Source organism: Numenius arquata, chromosome 26 (assembly GCF_964106895.1).
Source record: "Numenius arquata chromosome 26, bNumArq3.hap1.1, whole genome shotgun sequence".
NCBI classification, from domain to species: Eukaryota; Metazoa; Chordata; class Aves; order Charadriiformes; family Scolopacidae; genus Numenius; species Numenius arquata.
This window is the reverse complement of record NC_133601.1, coordinates 936138-958553: the sequence shown is the minus strand read 5'-3', so window position 1 is coordinate 958553 and position 22416 is coordinate 936138. Positions and strand designations below refer to the sequence as shown.

The 22416-nt window shown below is 64.4% G+C and overlaps 1 protein-coding gene across 1 annotated transcript; it reads left to right on the top strand.

The window, feature by feature from the left end:
* The first annotated feature begins 329 nt into the window (after window positions 1–329).
* Window positions 330–21628, top strand: ADGRA2 (adhesion G protein-coupled receptor A2). Its single transcript, XM_074164171.1, has 19 exons — window positions 330–547; window positions 8465–8536; window positions 12894–12965; window positions 13070–13141; window positions 13439–13510; window positions 13627–13790; window positions 13868–14081; window positions 14604–14768; window positions 15345–15546; window positions 15630–15779; window positions 15916–16077; window positions 16789–16998; window positions 17074–17275; window positions 17686–17894; window positions 18022–18149; window positions 19522–19645; window positions 19746–19891; window positions 20077–20166; window positions 20428–21628. Exons 1-19 carry the CDS (start codon window positions 330–332, stop codon window positions 21626–21628), a joined length of 3873 nt encoding a protein of 1290 aa, XP_074020272.1.
* The last annotated feature ends 788 nt before the right edge of the window (window positions 21629–22416 follow it).

Here is a 22416-nt window from a genome sequence, read left to right as displayed (position 1 = left end):
GGGACTGGGGGGGCTTTAAGGTCCCTTCCAGCCCAAACCATTCCGTGACTCTATGACTCCATCTCTCTCCCACGCAGGCTCCAGCTTTCCAGGAGCACCCCGCGCTCCAGCCCCGGCCCGGGGGGGACTCCATCCCTCTCCCACGGGGGGAGCCGAGCCGATGCCGTCGGCGGGGCCGTGGCCGGGGCGGGGCGGACCGGGGCGGGCCGGGGGAGGTGCCAGGGCCGGCGGCGGAGCGGGGGAGGCGGCGCCGCCGGAGCCGCCCCGGGGAGCGGGGCGGCGGCGGGCGCGGAGCCGGAGCCCGGAGCCCGTGGCCCGGGGCCGGGGCCATGCGGCGGGCGGCGGCGCTGGTGCTGCTGGCGGCGGCGCTGAGCGGCGGGGGGGCGGCGCGGAGCTGCCCGGTGCAGAGCCTGGGCTGCAAGTGCTCCGCCGAGCGGGCCAAGGCGCCCGGCGGCCCCGCCGCCCCCCGACGGCGGGTGGTCTGCAGCGGCGGGGGGCTCCCGGTGCCGCCCGAGCCCCGACTGCTGCCCGACGGCACCGTCACGCTGTGAGTACCGCGACCCGGGCATCGGTACCCGGCCCCGGGCATCGGTACCCGGTCCCGGGCGTCGCTCCCCCGGGCTGCTCCGGCCGGCCATCCGCCGCACCGGGACGCCGGGAGAGCGGTGGGAGCCCAGGCGTGGGTCGCACCGAGCCCCCTCGGCGGCCCCGGGGGGGCGGGAGACCCCCGCACCACCCCACGCCGCGGGTACCGCTCCCCGGGGCCGATCTCCCACGGGTGCCGGTGGGGGTAAGGGGGACGGGGGGCGAAGTCCCGCCGCGTCGGGGAGCACAGCGCGAGCGGTTCATTTTTGCATTTACTTTTTCACTCAATAAGGGAGTCTGTACCAGCGGAAGCCTTGCTCCGTTCTGCCTAACTCCGTTTAAATCACGTTAAAGCGGGATGTTGCGGCTGCGGAATAACGGAAAGGACCCCGCTCTCCCCACGGCGCGGCGGCAGCACGGGCTCGGAGTGTGGACGTGAGCTGGAAATCCAGGAAACGGGCTCCTTCTCCACGCTTCCCTCCGCAGCGCTCGCTGCCTGAGTGCTGGGGGAGGATGTTTTTGTTTGAAAGCGAAGGCTCTTACTGGAAATATTTGCTGAAAACAGACCAGGGGCAGTAAGTGGGTTTGGGGTTTGTGCGAAGGGTCTGAAGCTGCTTTTTTTTTACCTAAAAGCTTCCTCGGTGCCGGGGAGGGTCGGGGTTTCGGCGGGGGCTGGCAGCCGTCGTGCCCGCTCGCTGCAGTGGATTGCAGGGTTTATTTATAACTCCGGAGGAGACGTTTGAATTAAAATCTGGTTTGGAGGGCAGGGCTGGCAGCGCCGTCGCTGGAGGGAACGTCGCTCTCGCCCCCAGTGTCATCCCTGCCTGTGTGCCCACGGCCCCCGCTCTCCCCCTTCTGCTCCTTGGGCGGGTTCTCTTGGGCACTTCGGAGAATTGGGGCTGGGGGCTGCGGTGCTCCTGGTCCCGTCCGCTCTTCTGTGCTTGAGCCCACTGGGCCACGTGTCTGCTTGTGTGCTGGAGTTTCTGCTGTGCCTAAAGCGTCTCCCGGTTCCCGTATCGTGCCGTTGGCTGCAAAGGGGCTTCGTTTTGGGGTCCCGATGTCGGCTTGGTGAAAATGGGGTTGGCGGCGAAGGTGACCCTGCCGATGCCACCGTCCCCCACGTGGAGCCCGTCGTGAAATGTGCCCGTGCTGCGCGGGTGCCACGAGCAGGGTCTGAGTGTGGCGGTTGGGATAAAAGTGTAAAAATCGTCCTGGAGCAACAGGACTCAGCTCCTCCTGAGCTTCCCCGTGGTGGGGGACACCGGGCAGGTGGAGGCTGGGCTCTCCAGTCGCCCTCTCTCTCAGGAAGGTTTTGCTCTTCATTTCTTTCCTCCCATAGCCCTTTTTTTTATAGGTCAGCCCCTTGCAAATACCCGCAGAGACTTGCCGAGTCCTTTGTCAATTTATATTGGGAAAAGCAGCCCATTAATTGCCCGCTCTGGTGCTTTCTCCAGCGTGAGGGAGTGTAACCGCAGTGCTGAGCACGACGGCAGCCCCGCTGCAGCCCCACGCTGGCGGAGTGGCCAAGGTGGGCTCTGCCCGGTGGGACAGGGGGGTCTGGAGCCATCCGTGGCAGGGTCGGCTCCCTCGCAGGGGCCGGGATGACCGCGCGGCAGCATCAGGGCATCACAGGATCCCACTAAAACGTGACATGAAACCTACAGGCGTAGGCAGAAACCTACAAATATGCGGTGACCCTGGGCTCTGCTCTTGCGCAGTAAACATGATTTATTCTAAACCCTTTCCAGATGGAACAATCAAAACCAGAGGGCTCCGGCTTCGGGAGCGTCTCCTGGAGCCACTGGGGTGCGGGCAGGGAGCGGAGGAGGCAGCGGGACCCGGGCACGTGGCAAGGGGTGCACGTGCCTTTGGGGACACCCTGCTGGGGACAGCCAAATTTTGAGCCCCACGGGTGAGCTGGTTGTGAACAGGGCTCCTACGCCAGCCAGCGGGATGCTTGGGTCCCATCCGTGTCCTTGGGGTGCTCGGGTCCCGTACGTGCCCCCCGGGATGCTCAGCATCAGCGTTGTCCCACTCACGGGAAATGCGGGGTGTGTTTTGTGCAGAAAAACGCTTTAAAAGCAGAGCCCTGTTCTCGTTTTCCTCCAGTCTGGCCTGGAAGCAGGCGTGCGTTAGTGCTAACGATGCTGGGCATGGGGGGAGGCTGCCGAGGCAGGACTGCTGCTGTCCCGGCCGCAGCTCTGGCCACCCGAGCGATGGCTGGGGACACGTGGGCGGCCGGAGGAGGTCTGTCACCCTGCGGGTCCCTCACCCCGGCTCTCGTTTGGCTTTTTCCCACACTCTTGGTTTACTTCTTTATTTATCTTTAATTATTAGGCCTGCGCTGAGGAATCCAAGGCTGCCTCCGCGGCGGCTGCTGCTTATTTACCCCCCGTGCCTGAGAAACGCTGGCTGCCATCGCAGCAGTGATGGGCAGAGCAGGGGACGAGGGATGAGGGATGCCCGGGGACCTGCCCCGCAGCCAGCGCTGGGCTCGGCTGTGGCGTCCCCGGGGGATGTGGTGGTTTTTCTCTTCCCCCGGCGCCTTGCAGGGATCGCTGCTTCGAGAGGGAGGGAGCTGGAGCCCCGGCAGTGCCCGCAGATGTGGAGCTGCAGGAATTAACTCCATGTGGGGAAGCCACGGTGGCAGGGAACAGACTTGGTGTGGCCGGAGGTACTGGGAACCGGTGGCCCTGCTCTGTCCTGGCGCTGGATGTGACCCCCAGGACCATGGTGCTGGAGCCCCTCAATCTGCGGGACGGCAGCGGGACAGGGAAATGGGGTGCTTTGGTTCTTGCCTAAATATCCACAGCTGTCCCAGCCGTGTCCCCCCAAGTCATAGCTGAGAAACTCATACTGTGGGAAGCCCTGTGGCCAGTGGGCACGGAGTGGCCTGTTGGGACTGGTGCGGGCAGAAGCACTGCCTTCACAGCAGAACAGGCACAGGGAGCCACATGGGGACAGGCGTGGGGTCTGGTGAGGGTGACGATGCTCATGGGGGTACGACATCCCCGTGCCACCCCAGCAGACGGTACAAGGCGTGTGCTCTCTGGCACCCGCCCTGTTTTTATACCTGGAGGTTAATTCTTGCCCCGCAGCTCACGGTGGGGAGGAAGGAGGGATGCCAACCCCAATGGCTTGGCTTGTCACCCCTTTTTGACTCGTAGCCCTGCACAGCTCGCCCCACTGAGGCTGTCTCAGCAGAGCTTGCAGGGATGCAGCCCGGGGCACAGCCCTTTGCCTGGCCCCTCTGTCGTGGTCCAGCCCCCTGGGACTGTGGTGTCCCCCTGGTTTGGGGCTGGGGGCTTTGGCACCTCTCAGGGATGTCCCTCCGGCGTGGCCGCGAGGTGCTGGGGTTCTGCAGACATGTATTAACAAGGCTTTAATTCCCTCCCCCTCCCGCTGACCCCTGTGCTAATCGCCTAATGGAAAAAGCACTGTATCCCTAACGAGACCCAGATAGCCGCGCTGGCCGCGGCCGGCCCCGCTGTCACACGGGCGGGAGCCCAAACCTCTTCCAGATGTGGAATCCCAGCACAGGCCTCATTTATGTGCACAGCTTGATTGCACTGAAATTACAGATTGTCTGCAGGGAATAGAGGGCTTTGACTTATGACCAATTTCCAGTTCTACTTGAACTCCCCTCTCCGAGGCCGGTTTATCCTGGGCCCTGCAGATGGTTTCTTTCCCAAACCTTTTTCAGCTTTTTATTTGTTATTTATTGGGCTGGGGGTCGGGCGGGTTTGGTTTTTCCGGGGGCTGTGGGTCACGGTGCTGCCCGGTGCATCCCAGTATCCCAGCCCCGCCAGCTCTGGAGGCTTCGCCCTCTCTCCGGGGCTGATTTTTCCTGTGCTAACAAAAGCCGAGGGTTGGAACAATAATTTTCACCATCCGAAATAGCCCGGCGTGACGCGAGGCTGGAGGCAACGCCCCGGGCACGTCGCGGGGAGGGGAAGAGCCCCCTGGAGCCCAAACAAAGCAGGGAGAGGGTGCCCCCGGCCATGTCGGGGGGTCTCCAGCCTCTTTGGGCAGGGAGATGTGGGGTCCCCCCCCAGGACGCTGCCACCCCCAGAGCCCGTCCCGGTGCCGCAGCCCTCGGCACCTCTCGCCAGCCCCGGGGCCCCTCTTTTCTCTTCCTAAAAATCCCTGCGCAGAGCAGCGAGCTCTGCTCGGGGCGCAGCCCGCGCTCTATCTGCTGCGAGCATATGCTTTGAATTAATGCACTTGGAGAGCAAAGCATAGCCGGGCTCCCCGCCCCCACCGCCGCCCCCCCCCGCCATTAACCTCCACGCCGCTGCCGCTGCCGTGCCCCTGCCCGGCCGGGGAGCCACCATCTCCCCGCGTCCTTTTTTGGTTGGGTCCAGAGGAAGTTTATTGTTTCAGCAGCCCAGTTTCTGGAGCTGTTATTTATCCAAGTGGATTCCAGCACGCTTGAAAAAACAATCTTGTTTTTTTCATTTTGGCTCCTCTTTTTGAGATGGAAAAAAAAGAGAAGAAGAAGAAGAAGGGATCTCTATCTCCCTGCCTGCAGCCTCAAGGGGTCCGAGCTCCCAGAGCCCCGGTGTGGGTGGGTTGGAGCGAGGATGCTGAACCCCTTCCAAGGCTGAATCCCCCTGGGATGGGAGGATGCTCCTCGGGGGGCTCCTGTCCCCGCCACGCATCTCCCCGTCGTTTCTGTTTGCCTCAAGGCTCTGATCCTTAATCCCCGCGTTGTCCAGGGAGACTTTTCCAGCCATCGCTCAATTAGCGGATTATTGCCCCGGTGGCTGGGCCATCCCCTGATGGGTGACAGGAGCCACCCGCCCATGGACCACGATGCCGGAGGGTCTCGGGGCAGCTGGGTGGGATGAAGGTGCCATGGGGTGGGAGGATGCTGGAGCAGCACAAGGGTGATTGGGCGTCGAGGGCTGGGGGTGTCCGTGGGGTCTCCAGCCCTTCCCACCGCGCTGGGCCAGGCACGTCACTCCACGCAAGGGTTGGGGGGTACCTCTCGCCGCGGTGTTTGCCGGCGGAGCCGAGGTGAGGAGTCCCAGCCTGGGCTGGAGCCAAGGCACGGCCGAGCAGCGGCTCTGGAGGAGCACAGCTGTGCTTTCATGGCCTGCCAAGCCTGCGGACGGCTGGGACGTGGGGGCACCGCGTCCCCTCTGCGCTCCCAGCCCCGCACAGACCTCAGCGAGCAGCCAGGGAGCTCACCCGGCGTGTTCCCCAGCTGGCCGGTGGCAAGAGCCACTGTGACCATAGTGAGCAGGGGCGATTGGGCGGCAACGGGGTTTGCTTCCAGCCCCCCGTCCACTTCCCACCCCATGGATCCCTCCTCCTGGCCGGGTGCAAGGGCAGGGGCAGCTCTTGGGGTTTGAAATCCAGCCGAGGGGTTTGCATCCTGCCCCAGCCCCGGTGCCACGGCTGGGTCCCAGCATAGGGTCCCTCTGTGGCTCCGGGGGTGCTCACCTGCGACCCCCATGTGCTGGGTCAGGGTGGCCTCACGGGGACACTTATTCCATCGTATTTGGGGGTTTCTCGGTTAATCCCGTGTAAGGGAATAGTGCTGGGGACTGCGGACGCGTGGGGCCAGAAAGTCCCATGGAGCCTGATGGGAACTTCCTGGAAAAAAAACAGAAAACATTTTGGAACATTATATCCATAAAGCTAAAGAAAACAAAATAAACCCGTGTTTCAGGATGTGAGTTGTGACGGGGGAGCGCGACCCGGCTGGTTTCTACAGGATGGGGAAAAAAAGCCAGGATTGATACCCAGAAAAGGTTCTATCAGGAAGAAAACTTTGGGTGAAATTGTTACTGTCCGTGCCATTTTCTTGTGCCAGGCACCCATTTTGGTTGGGGACATCTTTTCCTCGAGGGAGGGCAGACCGGGTTCTGGGCATTGCAGGGCAGGCAGTGCCGCCGTGCTGGGGTCCCAGCCATTCCTACGCTCGCCGATGGCCAGTCCCAGGGGGCCGGGGGCTCCAGGGATGGCTTCACCCTCGGCCCAGGCTCGCCGTGGGGAGGGCGTCCTGTGGCTCTTTCCCGGCCGTGGCGGGCGGGTTGCTGGCCCGGCGGCCTGGCTGCAGATCAGAGGGGAGGCCGAGCCGGTCGGGGAGCGTTGCCTTTTAAGGCGGGGAGTTCTGGTTTTATGGCAGAGGCGCGGATGGTCCCAGGGGTCCGTGAGCAACCCGAGCACCCCCAGCGCGGGGCTCGGCCTTGGGGGGGCCGGGGGCAGCTCTCCAGTGCCCCGTCCCCCCGGTGCAGGCAGCTGGGTGCCTGCTCCCTGCATATCCATGGTTGTAACCTCAGTTCGGCTTTCCTGGGGTGCCTGGCTCCCCTTTTTCCAAAGGCCATGTGTGTCCTTGGCCGTGCTGGGGACCACCCCCCGCCACCCCAGGCCAGGGTGTGAGAGCAAACACGGGAGGTACAAGACCGGAGTCTTCTGCACTCCTCTGATTTCTGCATTTTCAACTTCTGCAGCCCCCCGGGCTGTTTCAGCAGGGTCAAGCCTGCACCCTGGCTCAGCCCCCAGGCCGGGGGGTTCTGCTCGCTCCTGCCTTAGCAGGGAGCCCCTGAGGTCCCCCCTGTGCATGTGCAGCCTGTGGAGGCTTTTGCTGGGTTGTGAAATTCACTGCTGCTGGAATTAAAACCTTCTGGAGCCGTTGAGGCGGGCACGTCCTTGGGCAAGAGCCCCCACCGATGCCGTGAGAGGGGATCGGGACGTGCCTTGGGGCTGCTCCGGGAGAGATGCTGCTCCAGGAGCATCCCTGCTGCCCCCCGCCCGGGGCTGAGCCCCCCACCCGCCGGCACCGGGGCTCGCCGCCGCTGTGCTGGGGCTCGCCGAGCCCTGCGAAAATCGGGGTCCCCGCGGGGGAGGAAAGGGCGAGCTGTGGCTCCGGCCGCCGGCGTGTGGAAGCAATTTGCGGGCTGGCGGGGCCGCCGGCCGCCTCCGCTCCTCGTTAGCACAGGATGCGGGACCGGGGTGCGGGGCTGTCCCCCAACCCTTCCCTTCGGGGGCTGTTGGGAGCCACCCCCGCTGCAGCGCCGCTCCCCGAGCCGGGTCCCGCTCCTGCCGCTCCCCGGGGCTGGGAGCCCGGCCAGGGCGAGCCCGGCGCGGCCGGCTGGGTGTGCGGAGGGGCCGGGGCTGCGGAGCACACAGCCACCATTCAGCCCGGCTCCAGAGCCCGCCCCTGGGTAAACAGCCCCGGCTCCGGCCCTCAATGAGCCCTTTTTTTTCCCCGCAAAGCCTCCCCCCGGCCAGGCTCCAGGCTGCCCCCCCCGGCTTTTGGATCCCGTTTGCCGCCGGGAGCATCGCCGGTGCCCGGGAAGCACCGCTGGTCCCCGAGAGCCGGCTCCCATCCCCAGGCCCGGGTCTGGCTCTGCTAATTGCCACTGACACGCTTTAATGAGCTCCTGGCTGAATTGTTGGGTGCTTGCGCCTTCCCTCGCTCTCCTGTCACCCCTCAAGGGCCCCTTTGCACCAGCAAAGTTGTTTATTTTGGGATAAAATCTCAGCTCTGGGAGGCTTCTCAGACAACCGTGACTGGAAGGGGGTCAGGCTGGTGGGGGGCAATACCTGGGGCTGCTGTGGGGTCCCCTCCTGGCTGCAGGTCCTTGGGGTGCCCTCATGATGTGGGTGCTGGGGTGGGGATCTCGTCCCCGGCACATGCAGCTCCTTGCACCCAGGCCCAGGGACAGGAGCAACACCCCGGCCACCTCCAGCCCAGTGCTGCCGTGCACGTGGACCACGCCTGGCATCCCAACACGGCCATTGCGTCCCATGTCCCCACTTTGGCCTGTCCCTGAGCCTTCACCATCGCCACCACCCCGGTGGCACGGTCGGGGCTGCCAGCACGTCGAGTAACGGGGCTGCCCCTCTCCCTCTGCTCTTCCCACAGGCTGCTGAGTAACAACAAGATCACGGTGCTGGAGAACGGCTCCTTCTTCGGGCTGCGGGCTCTGGAGAAGCTGTGAGTGCCCGGTGGGGGTCTTGGGGTGGGGGCAGGAGGGGTGGGCAGCAATGGGGTGCGGGCAGGGCTTCCATGGGGTGTCAGCGGGGTGGGTGCTGGCAGCACTATGTGGGTCCTGCTCCCCATATCCCTCCCGGGTGTTGCAGCGGGGACAACATCAGGGCATAAGCTTTGCCACCAGCACCCGCGGGCATCCTGGGGACCCCGGGAGCTGCGCCGGGGCGGGAGGCACCGGGGGGGGCCGTGCTCCATGGGGGCCGGTATGAAAAGCGACATTGTCCCCCTGAACAAAGTCAACTTTCTTATCTCTCCATGAAAGACATCTCTTATGGAGGGAGCTGCAATAAGGGGAGATTTATGGCCCCCATATGGGTTTGATCTGTAGGTATGCAGGAGCGGGGACCGGCGCACTGAGGGCGTTTTGTTCCCCGCGAGGGTCTCGCACATTCCTGCGCCGAGTGGGGCCGGGTGGGCTCCCACCGCGGGATGCTCACCCGGTGTGATGGTGGCCACGGGCACCGGGCACCGTTCCCACCTCCGCCCTGGGCATCCTCTGCGGCACACAGTGCTGCGGTTGTGGGGTCCCCTTCCCTTGGGTCCCTGCCCCACAGCTCCTGGCCCTCCGGGGGCAGCGGGACCTGCACCGCCTGCCTTTCGTTAGCCCGAATGAGGAAGTGTAGATTAATACGGGTCTTGTTTGCTTTACGTGCCCTGCACCTGCCCCGGGCCTGGGGTGGGGTTTTAAAGCTGCGGAAATCCCCATGGGACTGTTTTTGGGGTGAGCAGGAAGCAGTCATCGTGGGGACCCTGTGTCCCTGCAGTCCCACGTGGCCAAGTCCTCCCCAGCGCGGGGTCACCTCCTCCTGCTGCTGGCACCGGGCTCTCATTAACGGCAGGGATTAACGTGCATGTGGGCAGGGGGCAGCCAGGGGGCCGGCACCCCAGGGGGACCATGGCTCTGCGGCCCTGGGGTCCCCCTAAAAGTCCCTGTGCCCTGGAAGAGCATCTGCCCCGCGTCACCTCCCGCTCCCTTCTGCCGTGCTGAAACCCTGCGTGGGTCAGAGGGGGAGCGCCAGCATGGGTGGGGGGGCCGTGGGCAGTGCTCCCCCGTCCCAGGCCAGCCAGCATTGCGCTGTGCCTCATTGCCCTCGACAGGAGCCCTAATTGTTTTCATCAGGTCGGTCTGGGGCTGCGGCGCAGACGTGCCCCATGGAGGGACCACACTGTCATGGCAGGGGCGCCGGGGGCCCCTCGCTTCTCATCCTGGGGCTTGTGGGACCCCTGCCCACCCTGGCTGCCCACCATGGGTGCTTTGGTGTCCCACCGTGATGGGGGGAGCCATTCCCAGTGTCTCAGTGGCGTGCGGGGTGCCTCCATGTACCACCGCCCCTCTGGGCTTGCAGCTTGGCATCTCTGGTGATTTGTAGCGGCGTAATGAGATTAATGAGTCTGAGCAGGGCCGGTATGCAGCCGGGGCGGCCGCGCTCATTAGCACAGCCCCCGCTTGGGAACGTCCTGCCCTCCGCCGGGGCCAGCGCTTCCCCCCTCGGGGCTGCGAGGGGGCTTGGACGGGTGACAGCGGTGACGGCGATGGAGTCTGTCCGTCTGTCCATCTCCACCGGGCTCAGCCCTGGGGTGCTGGGCTCCTTGTGGCTGCACTGGGCTGGATCGGGCCCTCTGAGCCAGGGTTTGCTGCCCTTGGGGTAGGAGGTGGTGGCTTTGCAGGGTCCCCACGTGTGCGTGGTGACAGAGGGGGTCCCGTGCAGATGTGGCACGGTGCTGCTGCTGGCTCGGGTGCCTGCAGCACGTCACCCCGCTGGGCCAGGGGGAGGAGGGCTTTGGGACCAGCAGAAATGCGAAGGCAAACAACCCTGGTGCAGAGAGAAGATCCTTATCATAAATCAGCAGCAGCAGCAGCCCCGGGCCCCCGGGCGGTGGGGAGGAAGTGGTTGAGCGAGGAAGGCTCCACGCCAGGCCATGCGCCAGGCTGGCCACGAGCGCCCGGTCTCAGCTCAGTCCCTGGTGGGTCCCATCCCTGGCCGGTGGTCCCCTGCAGCCCCCAGTCCCCGGCTACACCCCGGCCTGAGCCAGGGGCAATGAGTTTTGGCCGTGGATGTGTTTTGGCTGATGTGTCTCTGACCGCCAGGTGGGTGTCTGGGGCGCGGGGATCCCCGGGGTTCTTTGGTGGCCCCTGGTAGGGAGCGAGGCTGGTGTGGATGGTGTCTCTGGGTGGGCGGACGTATGGATGGGTGTTTGCAGGACGGGTGTTTGCAGGACGGGTGTTGGTGCCGCAGGTGTTGGTGTTGGAGGTGTTGGTGCAGGTGAGCGGAGCTGTTCCTTCAGCACCGGTGCTCACCTGCACCCACCCCTGCCTGCACCCAGCCCTGCCTGCACCCACCCCTGCCTGCACCCTGCCTGCACCCATCCCTGCCTGCACCCACCCCTGCCTGCACCCTGCCTGCACCCTGCCTGCACCCATCCCTGCCTGCACCCACCCCTGCCTGCACCCACCCCTGCCTGCACCCATCCCTGCCTGCACCCTGCCTGCACCCACCCCTGCCTGCACCCATCCCTGCCTGCACCCATCCCTGCCTGCACCCACCTCTGCCTGCACCCTGCCTGCACCCACCTCTGCCTGCACCCACCCCTGCCTGCACCCACCCCTGCCTGCACCCTGCCTGCACCCACCCCTGCCTGCACATCAGCACAGGAGAGACATGGACCTGTTGGAGCGGGGCCAGAGGAGGCCCCGGAGATGCTGGGAGGGCTGGAGCCCCTCTGCTGTGAGGACACGAAGAGAGAGTTGGGGGGGTTCAGCCTGGAGAAGAGAAGGCTCCGGGGAGACCTTGGAGCCCCTTCCAGTCCCTCAAGGGGCTCCAGGAAAGCTGAGGAGGGACTCTTGATCAGGGAGGGGAGCCGTAGGAGGAGGGGGAAGGGTTTGACACTGAAAGAGGGGAGATGGAGATGAGATGTGGGGAAGAAATTCTTGGTTGTGAGGGTGGTGAGAGCCTGGCCCAGGTTGCCCAGAGAAGCTGTGGCTGCCCCATCCCTGGAGGGGTTCAAGGCCAGGTTGGAGGGGGCTTGGAGCAACCTGGTCTGGTGGGAGATGTCCCTGCCCAGGGCAAGGGGGTGAAACGAGGTGGTCTTTAAGGTCACTTCCAACCCAAACCATTCTATGATTCTGTGATCTGCCTGCACCCCTGCCTGCGTGCCCGCCTGGGCACCCAGCCATCGGAGCCAGCAGGACATGTCCATCTGGGGAGACCAGGAAAGGCAGGCATGGGCAGAGTTGTGTTGGCCGAGCAGGGCCGGGACGATGTCAGCCAGGAAGGTGTCACACCACGTTTCCCTTCCCTGGGGTTTCACCGTGGGGCCATGCACCCCCACAGCAAGCCCTGTCTGTTTGGGGTCAGCTGGGGATCCCCAGAAGCCACGTGTGTGAGTTTTAGTCTGGAAGCAAAGCACGTCTTGCGTGGTCACGGTGTGCAGGCAGCATCGCCCGGGTTTCCTCTCCCTGCGTGGCCGCTCACATCTCAACAGGGGGACCCCCGCGCCCACCAGCACCCCAGGTCTGTGGGCCACAGTTGCCAGCTTCTGGCTTTGACCGGAGGGCTGTGGCTCACGGGGTGTCCCTGGGGCCGCACGCAGAGCAGTGGGCGACCCGGCGATGAGCACCATGGAGACTGCTATAAATAAACATGGCATTGCCATATGGATCCCATTTCCTCTCCCGGCCAGCGCCGGTGCTCAGCAGAAGCCGCCTGGCTGGTCCCCAGGGCTGGATGGAGTGGCCAATGCCACCGTTGCTCCCTGCCGTGACAGCAGCCGCCCCGCACCAGCGCTCGCCTGGCTTTCCTCTGATTAGATACATGCCTCCAATCAGGCTAATAACCCAAACGAGCTTCCTGTGGGCCACAAAGCCCTTCTGGGGCCGCGCTGGCAGTTGCGGCACCTCTTATCCCACAGGCGGGAGATAACCCACCGGGATATGGCTGCTCCGGAAACAATGTGCCGGAGGGGACAGAGGGCATCGCCGGCGTGGGATGCTCCATGGTGCCCTCTCGGAGCGGGCAGAGGGGCTGGCGTCCCCCCCACGAGCAGTGGGGAGCCTCACGCCTTCCCTGTGCCCTTTGGAGAGATAATGAGAAGGAAATGGGACGGAAAGCTGCTAATGAGGCTCCCGCGCGGGGTTTTGCAGCGCCTGGGGCTGCCAAGGAACCTGCATGTTGGAGCTGGGGGGCTGGGGGGTGGTCAGGGTGAGCTCGTGCCCCTGTCCCACTGTGCTGGGTCTCCTGTGGAGGTGGCAGAAGACACATCCCAGGCTCCCTGCTGCACACTCGTGTCTGTCTCCCCGCAGGGACCTGAAGAACAACCTGATCAGCACGGTCCAGCCGGGCGCCTTCCTCGGCCTCCCTGAGCTGAAGCGTCTGTAAGTGCTGGTGTGGCCCCCCGGGGAGCACCTGGGGACAGCCAGGGGGGAGCGGGGGGAGCGTGGTGTCCCCAACCCTGACAGCCCCTCCACTTGCCTTGCAGGGACCTCTCCAACAACCGCATCGGCTGCCTGAGCGCCAGCGTCTTCCAGGGGCTCCCCAACCTCCTCCGGCTGTAAGTAGCTCCCTGGGGATGCCCTGTCCCCTGGGTCCTGAGAGGAGACCCCCAGGGCTGTCCTGCGCCCTGGGACATCACTGGTGGGTTTGCACCCGTGGGCTGTCCCCATGCCACATCCTGAGCCCTGCCCTTTGCCTCTGGGCAGCGTGGGGGCTCGTTAGGCTGTGGCTGCCCCATGCCCACCCTCGTCAGGTGCCGTGGTGGGGTGCCTGGGAGGTATTCCCGCTCCCGGCAGGTCCCCAGTCCCCTCCGTCCCTGGTCCCCTCCATGCCGCTTTTCTCTCCTGTCCCACAGGAACATGTCCGGGAACATCTTCTCCAGCCTCCCACCCGGCGTCTTCGACGAACTCCCCTCCCTGAAAGTCGTGTGAGTTTGTGCCCTGGGTTTTCAGCACCCGGGGGGGAGTCCTTGCTGGAGGGTCTCGGGGCTGGTGGTGTGTCCCGGTCCCCACAGGACCCTCCCCGTGACACCATCCCTTGCAGGGACTTCGCCACCGAGTACCTGACGTGCGACTGCAACCTGCGCTGGGTGCTGCCCTGGGCTCGCAACCGCTCGGCGCAGATCTCGGAGCGGACGGTGTGCGTCTACCCCCGGCACCTGCAGGCCTTCCCCCTGCGCAGCGCGCGGGAGAGCCAGCTCCGCTGCGGTGAGCCGGGGCCGGGGCGGGGGCGGCGGCGGCGGGCGGGGGCGCGGGCTCACCCCGCCGGCTGTGTCCCCCCGCAGCGGGCGCCCCGGAGCTGCACACCCACCACCTCATCCCGTCGCTGCGCCAGGTGGTTTTCCAGGGCGACCGGCTGCCCTTCCAGTGCACCGCCACCTACCTGGACAACAGCACCCAGATCCGGTGGTACCACAACCGGGAGCCGGTGGAGGAGGACGAGCAGACGGGCGTCATCGTGGAGGAGAGCCTCATCCACGACTGCACCTTCATCACCAGGTCGGGGATGGAGATGGAGATAGGATGGGGATGGAGATGGGATGGGATAGTGATGGGGATGGGGACAGTGATGGAGATGAGAAGGGGTTGGGGATGTGGTGTTGGGGGATATGGTATAGGGGAGAACTTTGTAGAGTAGGGTAGATGGTTGGACTCGATGATCCCAAGGGTCTCTTCCAACCTAGACAATTCTATGATTCTATGGAGATGGAATGGGGACAGGTGTGGAGATGAGATGGAACGGGGACAGGGATGGAGATGGAACGGGGACAGGGATGGAGATGGAACGGGGACGGTGATGGAGATGGGATGGGGACGGAGATGGGATGGGGATAAGGATGGACACTCATGGCTACAGGGCTTGCTGGTTTGCGGGTACTCAGTGCCATGGGTGGGATGCCAAGCGTGGGCACCTCCTGCACTTCATGGTGTGTGTCCCCATGCCCTCAAGCTTGGGGGATTGCTGCTGTGGGTTCGCCGTGGGGCAGACCCACCGTGCCAGCCCGTCCCCTCTGCCCGCAGCGAGCTCATCCTCTCCAACATCCACGTCTCGGCCAACGGCGAGTGGGAATGCGCCGTCTCCACCTCCCAGGGCAACGTCAGCAAGAAGGTGGAGATCGTGGTGCTGGAGACCTCCGCGTCCTACTGCCCTGCCGAGCGGGTCACTAACAACCGCGGGGACTTCAGGTGGGGACCGGTGGTGGCCTGGCTGCGGGGTGGGGGTGTGCATGGTGTGTGCCACGTACTGCGGGAGCGGGGTGTGCCGGGCTGGGGGGGGCTCACTGCAGGTGACGGGGCGTCTGGTAGTGATTAGCGGCCCTTGAAGGGCTTCCCGTGCCGGCGGCGCAGCCCGGCTCCAGCAGCAGAGGTGTTGGAATTTCTCTGGCACGAGACGAAAGGCTCCGGGCGCCCGCCGTAACCCCGGCGGGGCCGTTACGGAATATAAATTACTGGTACAGTCAATGTGGCTTAAATTAGCAGTGCCCCCCCCCCCCCCCCCCCCCAAATCCCCCCTTCCCTGCCCGCTGCTTCCCTCTGGACTGCGCTGAGCCGAGCAGGATATGGGACTGGGAGGGGGGAAATTTCTGGGGAGCATCACCCTCAGCCCCCCTGGAGCCACGGGGAGGCAGGGGCTTGTTGGGGGGGCGGATTTGGGGGCTGTGGTGTGGTGTGGAGCTGGGCAGGGTCTGCAGGGGGAGCGGGCTTGGGGGGGTTGTTGCAGGTGGTGAGCGCCCTGCGGTGACCGTGTGTCACCGTGGGCAGGTGGCCACGCACCCTGGCTGGCATCACCGCCTACCAGCCCTGCCTGCAGTACCCCTTCGCGGCGGGGCCGGGGGGCGCGGGGGCGGCGGCGGAGAAGCAGGCATGGCGGCGCTGCGACCGAGCCGGGCGCTGGGAGGAGGGCGACTACTCCCACTGCCTCTACACCAACGACATCACTCGCGTCCTCTACACCTTCGTGCTGGTGAGACGGGGACCATGGGGGGGGGACCTCAGCCATGCTGAGCGTAGCCGGTGACCGTGTCTCCCCCCACCGTGGCTCCGCAGATGCCCATCAACGCCTCCAACGCCCTGACCCTGGCTCACCAGCTCCGCGTCTACACGGCCGAGGCAGCCAACTTCTCGGACATGGTTGATGTCCTCTACGTGGCCCAGATGATAGAGAAGTTCATCGGCTACGTGGACCAGATCAAGCAGGTAATGAGCTCTGCCCCCGCCCCTTGCTCGCCCTAGCCCTGCTGGTTAATTTTTGGGGGGGTGGAAAAGCATGGGTCGGGGTGTTTGGGGGAGGGCAAGGAGCTCTTTGTGGAGCCGCTTGGTGCTGTCGCCGCAGCTGACGGACGTGATCGTGGAGATGGCCAGCAACATCATGCTGGTGGACGACCACATCCTGTGGATGTCGCAGAAGGAGGAGAAGGCGTGCACCAGCATCGTCCGCTCCCTGGAGAAGATCGCCGCCCACACCCTCAGCACCAACTCCCAGCACATGGCGGTGGTGAGGGGGGGGGGGCTGCCCTGGAGATGGGGGGCTGAGGGGGCAGGAGGAGGGGGTTGGGGTGCTGGTGCGGGGTCTCTGCCCATGACAGGGGGGTCTGTGCCCGTGCTGGTTGTCTCTGCCCATGCTGGGAGGTCTATGCCTGTGCTGCCAGTGACAGGGGGTCACTCTGCCCATGACAGGGGTCTCTGCCTGTGCTGGGGAGGGTGTCTCTGCCCACGCTGGGGGGTGTCTGCCAGTAACAGGGAGTCTTCTCTGCCCATGCTGGGGGGTTCTGCCTGTGCCTGGGGTTCTCTCTGCCCGTGCTGGGGGGGGTCTCTGCCTCTGCTGGGGGTCTCTGCCTGTGACAGGGAGTCTATGTCCCTCCTGGGGGTCTGCCCATGCCAGGGGATCTTTCTGCCTGTTCCAGGGGGTCTTTGCCCATGCTAGGGGGGGTCTCTGACTGTGCCAGGGGGTCTCTGCCCATGCTAGGGGGGCCTCTGACTGTGCCAGGGGGGTCTTTGCCCATGCTGATGATCTGCCCATCCAAGGGGATCTCTCTGCCCATGCTGGGGGGAGGGTGTCTGACTGTGCCAGGGGGTCTCTGCCCATGCTGGGTCTCTCTGCCCATGAAAGGGGGGGTCTCTCTGCCTGTGCTGGGGGTCTGTGGCCATGCCGGGGGGGGGTCTCTGGCCGTGCCAGGGCTGACAGCCCCCCCACTGTGCCTGGCAGAACTCACGCAATATCGCCTTCGAGGCTTACGTGGTGAAGCCCGAGAGCTACGTGGGGCTGAGCTGCGTGGCTTTCCAGCGGCGGGACGGGGGTCCAGCCGGGCGTCCCCCCCAGGCCGAGCGGGGGTCCGAGCCCATGCCCGACCAGCAGCTGAGGCTGCGCTGCACCACGGGGCGCCCCAATGTCTCCCTGACCAGCTTCCACATCAAGGTAAGGGTCCGGCTGGGGGACGGGGGGGTCCTGGGAGAGGTCGGCCCCCGCTCACCGGTGACCCTGCGCCCGCAGAACAGCATCGCCCTGGCCTCCATCCAGTTGCCCCCCAGCCTCTTCGCCAGCCCCATCCCGGCCACACCACTGGCCGACTGCAAGCTACAGCTGCTGGTCTTCCGCAATGGCAAGCTCTTCTGCAGCACGGGCAACTCCTCCCGCCTGGCCGACGACGGGAAACGCCGCAGCGTGGCCACGCCGGTCATCTACGCCGGGACCTGTAAGGGCTGCCTGTTGGGGGGAGGGGGTCGGGGTGACTTATGGGGAGCTTTTCTTGGGGGGGGATGGAGCTCCATGGGGCTCTTAGGGTGTTGCCCTGGTGCTCCTGTAGAGCAAAGCCAACTTTGGGGGTTCTTAAGGGGAGGTGGCAACATGTCTGTGGGATGTGGGATGCAGTGGGGGGGTCCCCCATGTCCAGCCCCCTTTGGGGGTGCAGGTGGAGGGGTGTTGGGGTGTTGCCCTGGTGCTCCTGCGGAGCGAAGCCACCCCTGGGGGTCCTCATGAGGAGGTGGCAACATGTCTATGGGATTTGAGATGCAGTGGGGGGGGTCCCCTGTGTCCAGCCCCCTTTGGGGCTGCAGGTGGAGGGGTGGCTCTTATCCCGCTGACCAGGTCTCTCTGTCGCTGCAGATGGCTGCGGAGTGGGAAACCTGTCGGAGCCGGTGGCCGTGTCGCTGCGACACCCCGGGGAGGGCGCCGACCCGGTGGCCGCGTACTGGAACTTCGAGGTGCTGGGGGGCATGGGGGGCTGGAGCGCCGAGGGCTGCCAACTGGCCGCCCGGGAGCCAAACGTCACCTCCCTGCACTGCCGGCACCTCAGCAACGTGGCTGTGCTCATGGTAAGTGTGGGGCGAGCAGTGGGGTCGGGAGCCTTGCCTGAGGGAGTGTGTGCGGAGCCTGGGGGGGGTACGGGGGGGGTGTGGGACGGGTGACACAGGGTCCGATGGGCCGTGCTGTGCCCCGCAGGAGCTGAGCGGTTTCCCCAGCGAGGCGCAGGGCGCCGGGGAGGTGCTGCACCCCGCCATGTACACCTGCACGGCCGTGCTGCTGCTCTGCCTCTTCACCACCATCATCACCTACATCGTCAACCACGGGTGAGCGGGTTGACGGCACCGGCCTCGGGCCTGGGGGGACCTGGGGGGGGCTGTTGGCTAAATCTATTCTCTATTTCTCAGGAAGAACCCAATGATAAGTATTATATCTAACAAGCAATCTAACAAAGCCCAACCATTCCTCTTGCTCTAAGTGAAACAAACACTAACAAAGTCAAGCAGCGTTATTAGCCCACATCTATTATCTATTTCTCAGAAATAGCCCGGTAATAAGTATTACATTTAACACTTAATGGGATGAGAAGGCCAAACCGTTCCCCTTACTAGAAGTGAAACAAACGCTAAGAAAAAACTCAAGCAGCACCGTCAGTCCACATCGAGCTCTCAACTGTTTGGGAGAGCCCAGCAGTAATTATTACATGAAATACTTAACGAGGTACATACAAGGCCAAGCCATTCAATTTATTACAAGTTAAACCAATATTAACAGCTAAAGCCGAGCAACACCATCAGTCCACATCTAACTACCACCCAGCTGGAAGAACCCAATAATAATAATAATCTCCAACGCGGAACAAGTAGTTATTTCGATAACTCTAAGGCCAAGCCGTTCCTGTTGCTCCCAGCGAAGCAAACACCAGCAAAGCCAGGTGGTTCTCTCCCCCCACGTCTCATGGTGGAACCGTGATGCTGCCCAGCCCGAGGCAGGAGCAGCCAGAGCCAGGTCCCCATCTCCGTGTCCCAGCACCGCTGGCTCCCTGGTGACAGCCTGGAGAGGGACACGCTGCCAGCAGCTACGGGAAGTCTTATGAGGAGCGGCTGAGGGAGCTGGGGGTGTTCAGCCTGGAGAAAAGGAGGCTGAGGGGAGACCTTCTTGCTCTCCAACTCCCTGAAAGGAGGGTGTAGCCGGGGGGGGTCGGTCTCTTCTGCCAAGGAACAGGCGATGGGACAAGAGGAAATGGCCTCAAGTTGCTCCAAGGGAGGTTCAGGTTGGATATTAGGAAAAATTTTTACGCTGAAAGGGTTATTGCACATTGGAATGGGCTGCCCAGGGCAGGGGTTGAGGCACCATCCCTGGAGGGATTTAAAAGCCGGGTTGACATAGTGCTTAGAGACATGGTTTAGTGATGGTTTTATCAGAGTCAGGTTGATGGTTGGACTCGATGATCTTAAAGGTCCCTTCCAACCCAGACAATTCTATAATTCTAAGCTCTTTGCCCACATGGATGAGCTTCTGGTCTTCTTTATCAGCCGTGGTCCATTCCTGGCCGGGGACAGGCTGTGTCGGAGCATGCCCCCCCAAGCAGGATTAGTGCAGGCAGGAGCTGTGGGTCTCTCACACGCTGCAAATGACCATAACTGACCCGCTGGGGGCCGGGCAGGAGCTCATGGGCGCCCGTTGTGCCTCTTCCAGCACCATTCTCATCCCGCGGAAGGGCTGGCACATGCTGCTTAACCTCTGCTTCCACATTGCCATGACGGCTGCCGTCTTCGCGGGAGGCATCACACTCACCGGATACCTGATCGTCTGCCAAGCGGTGGGTACCGGGGGGGGACAGGGGACCCCAGGACGGTGACCGGCGGGGATGCAGCCGTGTCTGCAGCCCCCCATTCCCGACTGTGGCCTCTCTCCCACAGGTGGGCATCATCTTGCACTACTCCTCCCTCTCCACGCTGCTGTGGATGGCGGTGAAAGCCAGAGTCCTCTATAAGGAGGTGACCTGGAAGACGCCGCGGCAGCCAGATGGGGACACGTCCCAGCCAGCCCCCAGACCCATGCTGCGGTACAGAGCCCCCTTCCCCTCACCCCAGCCCCACGGGGAGCCGGGGAAGCTTCCCCTGCCCCACATCCAGAGGCTGGGCCAGGACTTGCCCTGCTGTACAAGCCCATCCTTCCCGTCGCTGTGCCATGCTGTCCCCTGGGCTCGCTCCGGGCGTGCGGTCTCACCATGTGTCCCCCCCCGTGCAGGTTCTACCTGATTGCTGGTGGGATCCCCCTCATCATCTGCGGCATCACGGCGGCCGTCAACATCCACAACTACCATGACAACAACCCCTAGTAAGTGTCCCCTGCGCCAGCATCCCTCCTCCTCGAACGGGCTGCTCCCCTGCGGTGCCAGGAATCCGGGCAACCTCAGGAAAGGCTGGTGAGACCTTTCCCGAGAGCAGTTCATATACTGGGAAAACAACAGCCAGGCTGCCACCGAGCCCATCCCCGTCCCTTTGGGGCAGGGATGCCAAGCATCACGGTGCCACGATGGCTGTGTGGCACCACAGGCACCCAGATCTGCTCCTCAGAGCCCCTTTTCCTCCCGTACAGCTGCTGGCTGGTGTGGCGACCCAGCCTGGGGGCTTTCTACGTCCCCGTGGCTTTCATCTTGCTCGTCACCTGGATTTACTTCCTCTGCGCCGGGCTCAGCCTCCAGTGCCGACCCTCGCGCCGGAAAGACGCCCCTGAACCGCTGGAGCCGCCGCCGCGGCTGGGGGGTGCCGGGGACCTCCTGACGGACTCGGGGTCCATCTCGGTCACGCTGAACTCGGGACCGCCCTGCCCCGAGGCGGACGGCGTCTACTCTCTGCGGGTGCAATTCTGGGCGCTGGTGACCACCCACGCCTTGTACGTCGCCCTGTGGACGTTCGGCGCCATGGCTGTGTCCCAGCGCTGGTACCTCAACGTCATCTTCAGCTGCCTCTACGGCATCACCGCCGTGGCCCTGGGGCTCTTCATCTTCGTCCACCACTGCGTCCGGCGCCGGGACGTCCTCAACTCCTGGTTCTCCTGCTGCCCCTCCTACAGGAACGCGCTGCCCATGCAGGCATACGTCCACCCTGGGTTGGCGCCAGAGGACGGCTCCCAGGTCTTCATCGGCTGCGACCCGGAGGCGGCTCGCTCCGGCGCCTCCTCCTCCTCCTCGCCCAGCAGCGCCGGCTCGGCCGGGGGCCGCTGCAAGCTCACCAACCTGCAGGTAGCCCAGAGCCAGGCGGACGCTCGCCCGGAGCCGGACCCCACCGACGGCAAGACGGCGGGTGCCGGCAGACACGCCAGCAACCTCCACAGCCGTCGGAACCACCGGGGCAGAACTAAGCCGTGCCGGGACGGGAAGCATCACCGCTTGAAAATGCTGCGAGGTCCCTCCTCGGAGCATCCCTCCAGCGAGAGCGGGAGCCTCCACAACAGCCACTCCGAGAGCTACCACAGCGGCAGGAACAGCCCCGTCGGCAGCGGCCGCCTGGGACCACGGCCCCCCCAGGACGGGGAGATGGCACCCAGCCACTCGGAAGGCAGCGACGGCGGCCGGCGGGCGCCCGACTTTGCCGAGGGTCGCCGGAGGAGCGCCAGCAGGGACAACCTGCGGCCGAACGCCGCTGCCGAGAAGGAGGCCAAGCGCCGGTCCTACCCGCTCAACGTGGCCAGCCACAACGGCGGCCTCAAGGGCAGCAAGTACGACATCAACCTGGCCAGCGCTGACAGCGTGGCCGGCATGAAGACCGGCCTCTGGAAGAGCGAGACCACGGTGTGAAGGTGGGGAAGGACCGGGTGGCCGCAGCGTTTTCCTCCGGGTGCCGCGGCCGGGACGCCTGCGAGAGGGTGACGCCGCGGGAATCGCCACGTGCACTAGCGGGGCCGGGGCCGGGGGCTGCGGCTCAGCCCGGGTGGAGGGTGATGCTGGACCCCCCCCCGCTCCGTGTCCCCCCCTCCCCGAGGAGGCTCAAAGCTTCCCATGGCAGCGCCGGGGGCTGGAGGCGAAAGGGAATCCTCGCTCTTCCGCAGCCTGAATCGTAGCCGTGCCTTCATCACCCCTGGACGTCGCTTCAGACTGATCCTAAATGCTATTTTATAATATACAGAGGAAACAAATGTCTATTTTTCAAAGCTATATATATTATTGAATGTATATATGTATAGACAGATCAGTAAGTGATGCGAGTGCCTCCTTACCGAGCAGTGTTCTCCGGGAGCAGGCGAGTCCCCGGGTGCTTTGGCGACAACCCGCTCCTGCCGCGACTGCAAGATTCCCGCCGGGGGGGGGGGGGAACCACCCCAAGTGCCCTTTACCTCCAGGCACCGCAGCGCCGATGCCTGTGTGATGCGCCCCCCCACCCCCCCCCCACCCCCAGCCTGAGCAAGCCGCTTCCGAGCGACTCAGCGAGCGGCTTCTCCGTCTGAAATGTTTTTTAACCTGCAAAAAGTAAGTAATTTTTTTTTTTGATCCGCCAGCGTTTGGGTTTGGGTAACCCACCGTGGGTTACGCGGCCGCCGGAGCAAAAGCCATATTGCCGAGCCAGCACAAGGTGAGAGGAGCCTCGG

Bases quoted from the DNA above. Each gene is read 5' to 3' on its own strand.
- ADGRA2 (XM_074164171.1), top strand. From the start codon at position 330: ATGCGGCGGGCGGCGGCGCTGGTGCTGCTGGCGGCGGCGCTGAGCGGC. The intron at 548-8,464 runs GTGAGTACCGCG...CTCTTCCCACAG, and splicing joins CCCGACGGCACCGTCACGCT to GCTGCTGAGTAACAACAAGA. The intron at 8,537-12,893 runs GTGAGTGCCCGG...GTCTCCCCGCAG, and splicing joins CTGCGGGCTCTGGAGAAGCT to GGACCTGAAGAACAACCTGA.